At 32.6% G+C, this 13,488-nt stretch overlaps 1 protein-coding gene across 3 annotated transcripts in view; it reads right to left on the bottom strand.

Moving 5' to 3' along the window:
- The window catches only part of LOC134529402 (ataxin-2 homolog), a 258,555-nt gene extending 245,314 nt beyond the window's left edge, over window positions 1-13,241 (bottom strand). The window contains exons 1-3 of one of the 3 annotated variants that reach the window (XM_063363435.1): window positions 13,181-13,229; window positions 12,963-13,079; window positions 7,585-7,690 (exon numbers count right to left, since the gene is read on the bottom strand). In XM_063363435.1, coding sequence (XP_063219505.1) covers window positions 7,585-7,690; window positions 12,963-12,997 — 141 coding nt within the window. In that variant the 5' untranslated portion in view covers window positions 12,998-13,079; window positions 13,181-13,229. Of the gene's footprint in view, window positions 1-7,584; window positions 7,691-12,962 lie in introns of all 3 variants that reach the window. The other 2 variants (XM_063363437.1, XM_063363436.1) reach the window with 2 other exon arrangements.
- Window positions 13,242-13,488: the final 247 nt, after the last annotated feature.

Raw genomic sequence — 13,488 nt, 5'->3', positions numbered from 1 at the left:
GCAGTGTTGCCGTGCGGAGTTCTCAAATTTTCAGAACACATTTTAAAAAGGAAGAAAGAAAAGAAAAAATGCAGATTATTGGGGTGTCTACGGTAATACACAGAAATAATTGTGAAAATAGCACTACTAAATAATAATTTGATAGCAAAAATCGCTGTTGAAATGCAGAAACAAGCTTATATAAAAAAATTCCCTGACCCATCAAAAAATTCTGACTTCTCCAGGTTTCCCCTCACCCGTTTTAAATTCCCTGACTTTTTCCGGTTTTCCCGGTCTGCGGTCACCCTGACCTGATCACCTCAGAAATTGATGAAATTTGGCATGAAGTTTGTCTTCATAGAGATATAAAAAAATGCCAATTTTTTTTTCAAATATCTCAAACAGTTTCAAAATTACGTCTATGAAAGTTTCTCAAAATCTGCCCAAAAAAATAAACCGACATATTTTGAGATCACCATAGCTTTTCTCCAAATTGAGCTAGAGATATGGAATTTGATTCATTTTACTCAGTTTTAAATGCTCTTTCTTTTGATGTACATCACAACATACTTTTTATGAAGTGTGTTTTTTGAAATCAAATTCCAAATTTTGATTTTCTCAAAAAGTGCATGCATATTTGAAAACTTTTAAAAAATTCCCATAAATAGTTTATCTAAAATTTTCAAAGTGGGAGGCTAATGGGTTTTTAGTTAAATAATAATTTTGAAAAAGATAGGTTTATAAGTTTTTGTTTCAGTTTAATACTATGTACCCTAACTTTATTTAACTTTTTTTAGGATGGTGAATTTTGCCATAGTTAATTATGTACTTAGGAGGGTTGCCTCTAAGACAACAATTTAATTATTTACAAAATAAATTTTTTTTAGTTAAGTTGGAAATAGTTTTCATAACTTACTTTATAATGCATTTTATTTGAAAATGTAAGAAGACACTCATAAATAAAAATCAGCAGAGTCTGTTCTGATGATTCTTCAAGTTGTGACATGAAAGGTGACTAATAGTGGGTAGGTCTGTTGAGTGTTTCATGAGCTAACAAGAGCCTCACAGTCAAGTTGAGACAGACTCACTCTCAGTTCTCTCTTCTGGCTGTGTTATATTGTTTAGTCTGCATCTGTAGTTGGTATGAATAGGATGTCAATACATAATGTAGGTGTTTAAAAGTGAAAAATCTTTTGTGCTCAACTAAGTTAAAATATTAGTTCTATTAATTCCTTAAAAGTATTTTTATATTTTGTCAGAGTGTTTACAAGAATATTATTTTTTAAGTATTACATGATGAACATTTATTGAAGCTCTTTGAAAAACACAATGCAAATACAAAAGTTAGGCTTAAGGTAAGTGCACCGGTAGTCGTCATGCTAAGAAAAATTTTACAAAAAAAATTTGCCTACCTAACCTTGTTGGTGTAATGCAGCTAGTTTTGTGTGTTTCACTTTAACCTCAAACTTTCTTAAACAATATTAAACACTTTTAGATAAAAACCAATTATTATAGAAGATCTCTAATTTAAAAAAAAAGTGTTATTTTGTGCCAGTAGTCGGCATGCCAATTTTCGTCTTTCCCAGTGCTCGTCATATCTTTGTGCCAGTAGTTGTCATTTGTGGTATCAGCACTTATGGATAGCAATCATGGATTCGTAATTATAATAACAAACCATTTTAGTTCTAAATTTTATTTCAAAGGATTATTCAAACTTTTGAAGTTAATTTTACGAATTTTTTTATATTATAAAAATATAAAACATGTAAACAATTAATTAAAATTATAAAACAATCAACTTACCTATATATTGATACCATCACAATAAATAAAGCTGCAACAAAGATAAATTGTGGCAACTCTTGCATAGGTCATTGTCAAATATAAACATGCCAATATTAATAAACTAATATATAACACATGTGAAACACTATAAAAATGGTGAGAAAAACATTAAACACACCAAACTTTTTTACGATAAATAAACATTCATGATAACTGATAATTTATGCTTATATTTATTAAAAAATTCACTATGGGTAGTAAATAACATTTAAACAATTATCTATTCTGCTTAAAAAAATACAATTATGCATGGAAATTAATTCAACATCGTTACTCTTCTACAATAAGTAACTATAAGTTTTCTGAACCTTAATTTTCATTAACATCAACATGTCCATTAAAATTGTAGTTGACCTTAGCACCTTGCTGGCTCATAAATGGAAGTGGTAGAATGCCATTTATTTGTGACCTATTTACATTAGAAACATCGTTTTCTTTCGCCACAAACACCTTTTTACCATCATTCTGAGCTCGCATGCCCATTACTTTAACTTCTTCCCCTTCAGTGTCTTGGACAATGCAGATAAATCTGTATTTAGTAGCGCCCCTTTTTCCACCCATAAATGTCACAAGTACAAACGATCCAGGTCGCAAATTTTCATCAGTCACCTCTTCCAACTCCACACTATCTTCTTCATACTGCTCAACCCATTCATCTGAAGATTCCACAGTAACAAATTCTTCTTCTGATGATGTTGATGAAACTGAAGAATTTTCATCCACCTTCCTCTTTTTGGCTTTCTGTTTTTCTTTCTCCATCCTCTTCCTCAATCTTTCTGGTGTTTGTTCTTCTTTTTGCTTCTGCAAGTCCATTTTGGTCTTCTCTTTCTTGGAAAAATAATCTTGCCAGGCACTCGAACTAGCAACAGAGGGAATTTTCTCTTTCAGTGCACGTTTCTTTAACTTGGGCTTCTGAGAAGGCCAAAACAATGCTCGCTTGAAAGGAGAGGGAATAGACTTTTCTGTGGGCACAGCAGAAAGACCTTTCGATGTTGATGGAATGGGATCAGGATCAAATGATGAAACATTGCCCTCAATGACTGTGCCCTCTTCATCAACAACAGTTGGAGGAATAGATGATCTTTCAGTGATTATTTCTTGGATTTGTAGGGTGTGTGGTTCCTCATATTGGGCAGTAAAGCTGATTTCGACCTTATCACAAGATTTCACATGTCTCCAATATTCAAACATTGTCATGTCCATCTCCCTGCCATACGTTTCCAGATTCCTTGAAAAGCTGCAATTTCTCTTTCCCAAGAAATTTTTCCAAATGCTCAACAATCTCAGAACTACAAACATTACTCTCTGGAGTCTTGGGTGTAGATAAGAGAACTGTTGGTGTGCATGGGATACTGGAGGATCTAGAAATGAACTTGTCCTCATCCACTTCTGAAGGATTCCATGGGAAAATTCCACTCTTTTTAAATGAGTGCTGTAAAATTTCTGGAGTTGCAGCTTTCTCAATCGCAGTTTCCAGCAGTTTGGCAAAGTCTTTCTTCTTTAGTGTGGGGTCTTCCTTGTTCGCCACACGCTGCAGTCGCCACTCATGAACTACCTTTTTCCATCCACTTTTAAGTGGCTTGAAAACTCCTACATCCATTGGTTGCAGTATGTGGGTGGAATTAGGTAATAATGCCACTAAAACATTCCCATGTTCTTTGCAAAATGTGCAGCTGTTCAGTGTGAGGTGTGATGAATGGCCATCGATGAACAGTATTGCTGGTAAAGTTATCTCCTTCTTCACCAACCATGGGTAAAATATGTTCGTCAAAAATTCGTAAAAAACTTCACCGGTCATCCAACCATTTGGTGACTTGCCCACTCCCCACTCAGAAGGTATTCCTGCCACAATATCTTGTGGCAGTCTTTCATATTTCAAGCACAGCAGTGGTGGGCAAAGTTCACCAGCTGCATTCCCAGTCAATAATATTGTAACACATTCCTTTTCATCAGAATTGACTTGTTGAAAAATGTTTCTGTCTCCTTTTTTGGCCAGCACTTTGTTCCCCTTAGGGTTGAGGAAAAATGCTGACTCGCCTCCATTAAAAACTCTTCTTGGATCAGAGAGAACATCTTTCAGTTTGTTTTCCTCCAAATATTTAAACACTTCCTCAAACCATGCTGAAATCTGTTTCTGCGAGACAGCAACCCAACTAGAAGTCAAGTTCTGGGCAGTTCTCAGTGTTAAGGCTGGGTTCCTTTTAAGAAAAGACGCGCACCATTTCCTACCTGGTCGCCAATCTTTAAAAGGAAAAGGCCTCTTCAACTCTTTTGTGAGCTGCTGCACACTATTCTGCAAATCCTCCATGGTAATTGGGAATCCCGCTTTACAGAGAGAAAGGGCCCAATCAACTAGCATGCTCTCTTCCTCCTTCTTGAGCCAAGACTCAGGTCCCACTTTTCGTCCAATAGGTGTCTTCCCTTTTACTTTGTCGGAAAGAGTGTTCCTTGGAACACCATGTCTTTCCGAAGCTTGTTTTATGGACATCCCGTCCTTCACAGCCTGCAAAGCCTCTTCCATCTGGCGGGGCTCATATTTCAATATGCCTCCTCGTAGCATGGCACTGCAACACCGATTTTTTAGTGTTTCATATAAACCAAAAAAAAATACCATATTTAAATTATATTATATAACATCGGGGAGGCAAAATTAACTGACGAGGGTAAGTTTTGAAGCAGTCATAATTATGATAATTGAATGCTTTATAACAATGATATGTGTCAAATTTAATGTTCTAGTATTCATCATTGTTCTGTACCAGTAGTGTCACAGGTGACGACTACTGGTCCTGATGACTGGTTGGAAGTTTTACAAGCACAGTAAACTTAACATAATGTAATATACATTTTAGCAGTTGCTGATTTTCAATTTTAAAAATAACTGACATTTACCAGTGTTTGTCAGGTATGACGATAACTGGTGATTTATGAGTATTAAGTGATAGAAATCATGCTAAACACTTCGCAGAAGCAAACAAACACAAACATTGCATTGAAAGGAACAGGAACACAATTTATTAAAAAAACTAATTACCTTCTTAGCAAAAACCAGCAGCAGTATATCTCGCTTCTTAGATACGGGAATCCCCTATCTGCAACCGTGTGCATTCAGAAATCTTCATGTAGAAAAAAATAAATGGCTCTTGCTCTGAACTTTAATATGTTCAACACGTGAGATTTTACATTCTTGCACTTGTTATGAATTTTTATTTTATAAGTGACGACTACTGGTGCGATGACGACTTCCGGTACACTTACCTTATATGATGTTAGTGAGATGGTATTTTTCTAAAGATGAAAAAAAAATTGTTTAAAGAAAATGGAAAGCAAAAACCAATTCATTAATTACAATGTTTTAACCTGCTAAACAAATCTAATCACACAATTAGGGAAAAAAGAAACTGAGAAATGTAAAATCTTGGATGTTAAATTTATATCCTGAAATACCTAAAGAAGCCAAAATTTGTCATTTTTGTAGGAAAGAAATTGAAAATTTAAAGGTAGACAATACCAATCAACCTGGCCCCTCTGGCCTGTCTTGTTCTCCAATCAAAACTAGTGAGGAATACAGTTCTCAGCCACATGACCCATCCTTTTCTAATAGATCCAAAAATTGGAATTGAACAATTGAATACTTCAATGGTTGAACTAGAAGTCTCCTATTAACGTTAAGAAAATTCACTCTAAGCATTATTATGTATAGAAAGGAAAAAATATAAACTCTGTATTGAAGTGTAAACTCTTTAGCAGCTGAAGATTCATCTAGTGATGATGAGAATCTAGACGAGTCAGTTTTATAAAACCTCAAAGAAAAGTTTTATACATCAACAAATAGAGTTAAGATGTTAATGATACTTACGTGTCTCCCAAAGAAATGGGGCATTAGAAAATAATGCGGGAATTAAATGCACCAAATGATATGGTGAGACAGGCAAAAAATAATTAAAAGGAAAGGGTATTTTAGAAAGCACTAACCCAAAGCCTGGAAAGGCACTTTCAAAAGCTATTGCCGATACCATTAAGTCATTTTATGAAAGTGATGATATAAGCAGAATAATGCCTGGTATTAAGGACTGTTTGACTGTAGCCAATTTGAATGAAATTTAAATAAAAATGTCAAAATGACTAATATTGTGTCATCTGAATGAAGCTTGCTTATTGTTCAAGAAAAGATTCTCAGATATCACAATAGGTTTTCCAAATTTGCCGAGCTGAGACCAAAACATTGCATAATGGCAGGCCACCAAACATTTCTTGCTATACAAATGAATGTACAGAATGCCCAAATGTTGCCCCAATTCACAAAATCATTAAGAGGCTTTTGAAGAAAATCTTACAGAAAATGTCACTTATCATCAGTGGATGTCTGTTGATCGTTGCAGTCTCAAAACTTTCCAGAAATCTAATGAGGATTTTATAAATATTTTCTGTGACAAACTGACCATTTTAAAAAAGCATGATTTTATTGCAAAGCAGCAGTCATCATTCATTAATGACAAAAAAAGAAAATACTAAAGAGCCTTAGTTTGTAGTAAACCTAAACTTCTCTGAAAACTATAATATTGTCCTTCAGGAAGAAGCTCAAAGTTTCTACTGGGCAAGTGATCATGTGACAATACACCCATTTGTGATTTATTGCAGAGAGAATAATAAGCATTTAAGTTCTGTTGTAGTTTCATCATGTTTGGAGCATAACAATGTTTCTGTGTATACATTTCAGAAAAAATTTTTTCATTCATGACAACAAAGTTTCAATCATTACCAAAAAAGTTTTTTTATTACTCGGATGTGTTGCACAATATAAAAATAAGTAAAACTTATGTTATGAACAAGACTTCGGTGTAAAGGCAGAATGGCATTTTTCTGCTAATGCCCATGGAAAAGGACCATGTGATGGAGTTGGGGGCTCAGTGAAGAGACTTACTTGCAAGAGAAGCATACAACGTCCATATGATGACCAAATTTTAACACCTATCCAACTTTATGAATGGGCAGTTGAAAATTTATTTGGAATTAATTTCATCTTCTCCACACAAGATGAGTATGTCGAATCTGAGAAATTTCTGAACAACAGTTTCAGCCAAAAAGTAACTATTACTGGAACACAGCACTATCATGCTTATATGCCTGTAAATTCAAATGTATCAAAGATATGTGTATATTCTCTGAAGATACAACAGAGGAAACAGATACCATCCAAAAATGCCCTGAAAAACTACAAATGACAGAAGTTAGGTAGTGGATATATAATCGCTGTATATGACCAAAAGTGGTGGCTGGCATATCTGTTGGAGAAGAATGAAGAAGATGAACTAAAAGTGACATTTTTGCATCCTGCTGGTCCATCATTTTCATATCCAAGAAAACCAGACATATTGTGGATACCACTCCTTCAGGAAGGATATATGTAATAACATCTGAAGAAGCCATAAAAACTTCACAAATCATGAAGTTCTGAATAACTTTTGCCTATGATGGAAGTGTTAAAAATTTAATTTTAAGTACATGATTAATGTAATATAGTAAAGAAATCTGTAGTAGGTAGGCTAACAGTTTCATAAAACACCATTTTTCAAAATTATTATTTAACTACGAACGAGGTGGTCAAGTCAATTTATTTCAGTGTGTTGATTTCATACGTAATGACCCCTACTTTGCATGCACCCAAGTGAAATGCAATTATTCTAAATTAAAATACTTTTACTTAACCATACACAGTACCTACATACACAAATTAAGTAATTTTGGACAGTAATTCACCTGTACTGTGTTTCCAACTTGACTTGTTATTGCATGCATGAAATGTGCATTCTGATAGATGCCTTCTGCAGCTACTGTTTTTTCCGGACCTCGGTTTCGTGGGGATCTACAAAAAAATTTACATAATAATGTTATGGGATTAAGTTATGAAATAAAAATAAACCACAAGACAAACAAAACACAAAGACCAAATGAATGAATGATTCACTGTAATTAAAAGATGACTCCACTGTCAAAAATATAAAAGAATCAACAAAAAAAGTACCAAAACTGCAAATGGACAAAACACTTTTAATTAACATCACCTAGGCCTACTAGGACTATCAAAGTAAATCATTCATTGTACCACATACTAATTGACTTGCCATAAATTCATGTCATCAATTTTAACAATGGTTGGAACTACCACCATTTGGCACTTGGCACTGAAATAGGCTCTATGATTAATTACACTTAGTACTGATGGTTCTAATAACAGTACCTACAAACTAAAAAAAAGGCTGGACGAAGAAATAACTATGTTAAATAAGTGTAATAATAAAGGTGGTGGTTTTAGAAATATATGTAGTGTTCAATTACAAGAAAAATATTACTAAAATATACTAAAAAATTTTCTTCTAAACAAATATTGAAAACTACCTGCACCCAAGCAATCTGTGAATACAGTGTCTTATAACAGATACATATCTTAATCCTATGAAAACATTGTTAACAATATTTTTCTCCTTAGAAATAAAAATGGGATTACTAATCTTTGTTTACGTGTAATTTTGCTCTACTCAATTTTCGTGTAAATCAATAAACTACATCAAAATTAAAAAAAATTGTTTATCTTGTCAGAATACTCTTAGATAACAATACTCGCTCAGTAACCATATTGGTGAGCAAAAGTTGAATTTTTAAAATGTGGAGTGAAAAGGCAGAGGGGTTTGGTTAAAGAAAAATAAACTGGAACAAAAGTGGAAGGTTGGTTTGGTTAGATATATATTTATAATTCTGATCATTAAATTGTATTTATTCTCACATAGTTGAGTATTTTATTCCTACTAGATTCCAGAATACTCAGTAGTCTCAGTAAGTCTCTGGAATTTGTGTGGTTTAGTGGATTAAAAGACAGTATGTTAATATTATTTTAAAATGATTAAGTTAATATTACATATTTTTTCTATTTTAATCATTTTCACAACTATTTTTCCCGGTTTTAAATAAGGATATTCACACTAAAGTTTTCCTATGGAGTCATTCCATATCAAATCAACCAATGAAAAATTAATTTAGAAACTTCATGTTTCAGATTTATATGATTTTTTGTATATTGGTGATATCAACTAAATACATTATAAATCTATTTTTTCTAAAAAAAAAAAAAAAAAATAAAAATATTGAGTAGTTTTTTTTGTATAAATTTTTGAAAATTGCAAAAATAGCCAATTTTAGCAATGATTTGGATCACTAAAATACTTGTAGGTTTCCAACTAATGGTGCTAGAAGGCTGTTTGACAGCTCATTTTAAGGGTCATTGAATGGGCTTCAATTTGATATGTAACATGACCAACTTTGGAAAAAAAAAAATTTATTTGTTTTCAAAAATTTTAATATTGAATTTCTAAAAAACACCATTTTCGATTTTTTTTTTAAAAAAAGTATGTTATTCCTACATATATTGGTTAGATTTGTGCCAAATTACAAGGTGGAGAATCAATGGGATCATGAGTAAATAAAAATGAGAAGTTTAGTAGATGCTTAAGGGGGCATGGTAGATAAATAAATGTGTTAAGCGTCAGTTGGATGTTATTGGTTTTTGGAAGACAACATTGAAAAACTGCAAAACAACAATCCTACATAATGTTATTTGCCAACTTTATTAGCAGACGTCCTAAAAAGACAATTCTCGAGCGTTGTTTCTTCCGCAGCAATTAAATGTTCGAAATTACCAAGGCAGAAGTTTTGGCTTCAAGTAACCTTCAGTTTTTAATTAATGCATTTAGCTCTGGTTTAGATACCATGCCACCTTAAGAAATAGTTGCAGCAAGGTAGAGTAGCATAATTTTACATAAAATTTTGACTTAGTAAAGTATTCAAATTTTATTGTTATAGACTAAAATTTTTTTACAAATTAAAAAAAACACGGATAACAAATCTTACCTTACATTCATCCAGTGTTCTTTGATTAAACATTTGATCAATATGATAATACAAAGCACGTGATCTTGCTGAACAGATGTAGCCTAAGTTATAACTGACAAAACATGTTACTGTGAAATACGATAACTTTTGGTGGCAAAAAATAATGAGAACAATGAAGTTAAAGTCAGTTTTTTTACATCCCAAAGGATCTGCTGCTTCCTTTTTTTATCCAACACCAAGAGCCGATATACTAGACATTAGAACTGAAGATCTTCATAAAAAGGTTGAACCTTGTACAGCAACTGGGAGAACTAAAGAAGAGATTGTAGAGACATCACACCTGCTTGACGAAGTATGCCACAACCTAAGTGAAAACTGTAAATAGTTAAATATATATACTAAACAGATTTTTTTCATGAGCAATTATATGTTTTGTCAGTTATAACTTAAGCTACATCCTTGCAGCAAGATCATGTGCTTTGAACTTAGGCTACATCTGTTCAGCAAGATCACGTGCTTTGTATTATCATATTGATTAAATGTTTAATCAAAGAACACTGGATGAATGTAAGGTAAGATTTGTTATCCGTGTTTTTTTTTAATTTGTAAAAAAATTTTAGTCTATAACAATAAAATTTGAATACTTTACTAAGTCAAAATTTTATGTAAAATTATGCTACTCTTCCTTGCTGCAACTATTTCTTAAGGCGGCATGGTATCTAAACCAGAGCTAAATGCATTAATTAAAAACTGAAGGTTACTTGAAGCCAAAACTTCTGCCTTGGTAATTTCGAACATTTAATTGCTGCGGAAGAAACAACGCTCGAGAATTGTCTTTTTAGGACGTCTGCTAATAAAGTTGGCAAATAACATTATGTAGGATTGTTGTTTTGCAGTTTTTCAATGTTGTCTTCCAAAAACCAATAACATCCAACTGACGCTTAACGCATTTATTTATTTACCATGCCCCCCCCCTTAAGCATCTACTAAACTTCTCATTTTTATTTACTCATGATCCCATTGATTCTCCACCTTGAAATTTGGCACAAATCTAACCAATATATGTAGGAATAACATACTTTTTTTAAAAAAAAAATTGAAAATGGTGTTTTTTTAGAAATTCAATATTAAAATTTTTGAAAACAAATAAAAAATTTTTTTTTTCCAAAGTTGGTCATGTTACATATCAAATTGAAGCCCATTCAATGACCTTTAAAATGAGCTGTCTAACAGCCTTCTAGCACCATTAGTTGGAAACCTACAAGTATTTGAGTAATCGAAAACATTGCTAAAATTGGATATTTTTGTAATTTTCAAAAACTTATACAAAAAAACTACTTTTTTTTTTTTTAGAAAAAATAGATTTATAATGTATTTAGTTGATATTACCAATATACAAAAAAAAATGAAAATCTAAGGTGTAGAGGTTAAGGCCTCTGGTTGATTTCATATGGAATGACCCTATGCTAGTTTGCCCATTGGGTGTTTCAACAGACTTCTCTGGGGAAAAAAATAAATTTAAATTCTTTAAATGGTATTCTAAAGTTCTATTAATTTAAATTTAGTGATTCTGGGAAAGGGCATAGCATAATTGCAACAAGTTTTAGTTTTTTTGCCTGAAAAAGATGTAGTTGCTTGGCTTCTGGGTTGTATGTGTCAAAGGTGAAGATATCACCGACGTTTCTGTCGACGTTGCAATCGCCATCATCAGGGAGCAGTTACGTTACATGCCACCTCAGTAGGTAACTGCTCCCTAACGTCGACTGAAACTTAAGTGATATCTTCACCTTCAACGCAGCTACAACCAAGAAGCCAAGAAACTCACTCCAGACAATGGCCGCGAAAACCTGCGATTGGTGAAAACAGTAGCTAAATAAAGTTTACGTCATTGTTATTTGTGTCATGGGAATGAAAAAAAGTGTAATGTGCAATATTTTAGGTGTGATAAATATTTCTACATAATGTTATTTCATGTTGTTTGTTGTTTTTGTTAGTTTAGCCTATTAATGTTGTCGAAAGGGACACAAATCACAACTGTTAGAATATTGACACCATCAAATATTATAATAGATATTTGAAAATTTATAGAGAGAGATCTTGTGGTAGGCAGTGTTGCATTATATAAATAAATTTATAACATAATTACTGTCTGAATGTGTGTGATATTGCAGATTTAGTCTAATAATTAATTGAATTAATATTCCAACGCATATCTGTTTCAACAATAGTTAATATCCAAATGTGCGAGCAAAAGCATTGATAGCAGTAATTCTCAAAATGGTAAGTTTTTTATGTAATTTTTAATATTTTTATAGTATTTTATATTTCCATTAATTTTTTTAATTTTAAGGGAAGAGTATGTTTTGTAGTAATGATATTTTTTAGAAGGGTAGGTGTTAGCATTTCTAGGTTATCAAAACTATTGTAAAAGGTTGGTTAGGTTAGATCAGTGAATTTTAAAATCCTTTACAATCGTGAAAATGTATAGATTCTCACAAAATCACATTTCTGATTCCTACTAGATACTGAAAAACTTGTCTCCGTTATTGTGGAGAACATACAAGTCAAGGAAAATTTGGTGGTTTGAGTGAATATTGATAGAAAATCATTGACATTACTGTCACTTTGACAGCAATTTTCATAACCTATACTTGTATATTTTCTCATTTTAAATTTACATTGACTTTATTTCTTTTTCCAATACCAAGTATTTCAGAATTCAGAAGGAATTCAAAAACCACACTTTTGCAAGATAATCAAACAACAAACAATGTAATAAACATACCAGTTTCAAATTATTTTTTCACTCCTATTATGCTCCACAATACTATTTTCGTAATTATTTTTGATCAAGCCGCTACTTTCAGCATTTACTCACTTAATGGACAATCACAAAATCACTAACACAACCAAGCTACATAACAACCGTAACACAGAAGTGATAAATAAGATAAACCTTTTGTGCTGAAGATCCTTAGGAACCACATCTAAACAAGTGATAACATAACCCCAATTACTAAATTATAAGCATAACATACTTTTTTCCCCAATATCACGATGTATAAATACAAGAGCGAAATAACAACCTGTCAGCAAAACAGCTGTGGCGAAATACAAAATCAAGGTAATACACTTATCAGTCTATACTAAGTACTAGGTACCGTGAACCCCACCACAACGCTAGACACCCAAGCAAAACCAATGACATATAGCAATTTATACGTGAAATTATTGTTTGTGTGAACACTTGCCTGACAGAATTTGTACGATTTTTACGTTTATTCATTCTGCTCTCTTCGTTTCTGCCGGGAAACGCGCCGTCTCGTTTTCTTGTAGGGACCGGAATTTTGACAAATTTCACTTAAACTCTGAAAAATAATACAAATTTACTGGAAAATGGGCAAATATTTGCAAATAATATTTTATCTAAATAATTTACCTAAATTACACGAAAACTTTATACACACACCACGTTTAGGCTATGCAAAGTGTATTAGAGCAGTTAAACATGGCTGCTCATAAGCATAGATCACATAATAAATAAGCAGAAACATTCGGTTAGATAAATGTTCTATACTAATGTTAGTTCTCAGAGCTATTATAGCCGATGCATACGTCAAAAGCTTCAACTTCAACAACTATTACTGGCCTACGTTACGTCAAAAGCTAAAGACGTCATCTTATAAACATATTTTTAGTGTCATAGTAATTTTTTGTTAATGTATATCTGCCTTCATTAAGTTTAATAAAATACATAACATTTGTTTTGAATTTATA

This window comes from Bacillus rossius, chromosome 2 (genome assembly GCF_032445375.1).
Source record: "Bacillus rossius redtenbacheri isolate Brsri chromosome 2, Brsri_v3, whole genome shotgun sequence".
Lineage (NCBI taxonomy): Eukaryota > Metazoa > Arthropoda > Insecta > Phasmatodea > Bacillidae > Bacillus > Bacillus rossius.
This window is presented reverse-complemented; position numbering and strand designations above follow the sequence as displayed.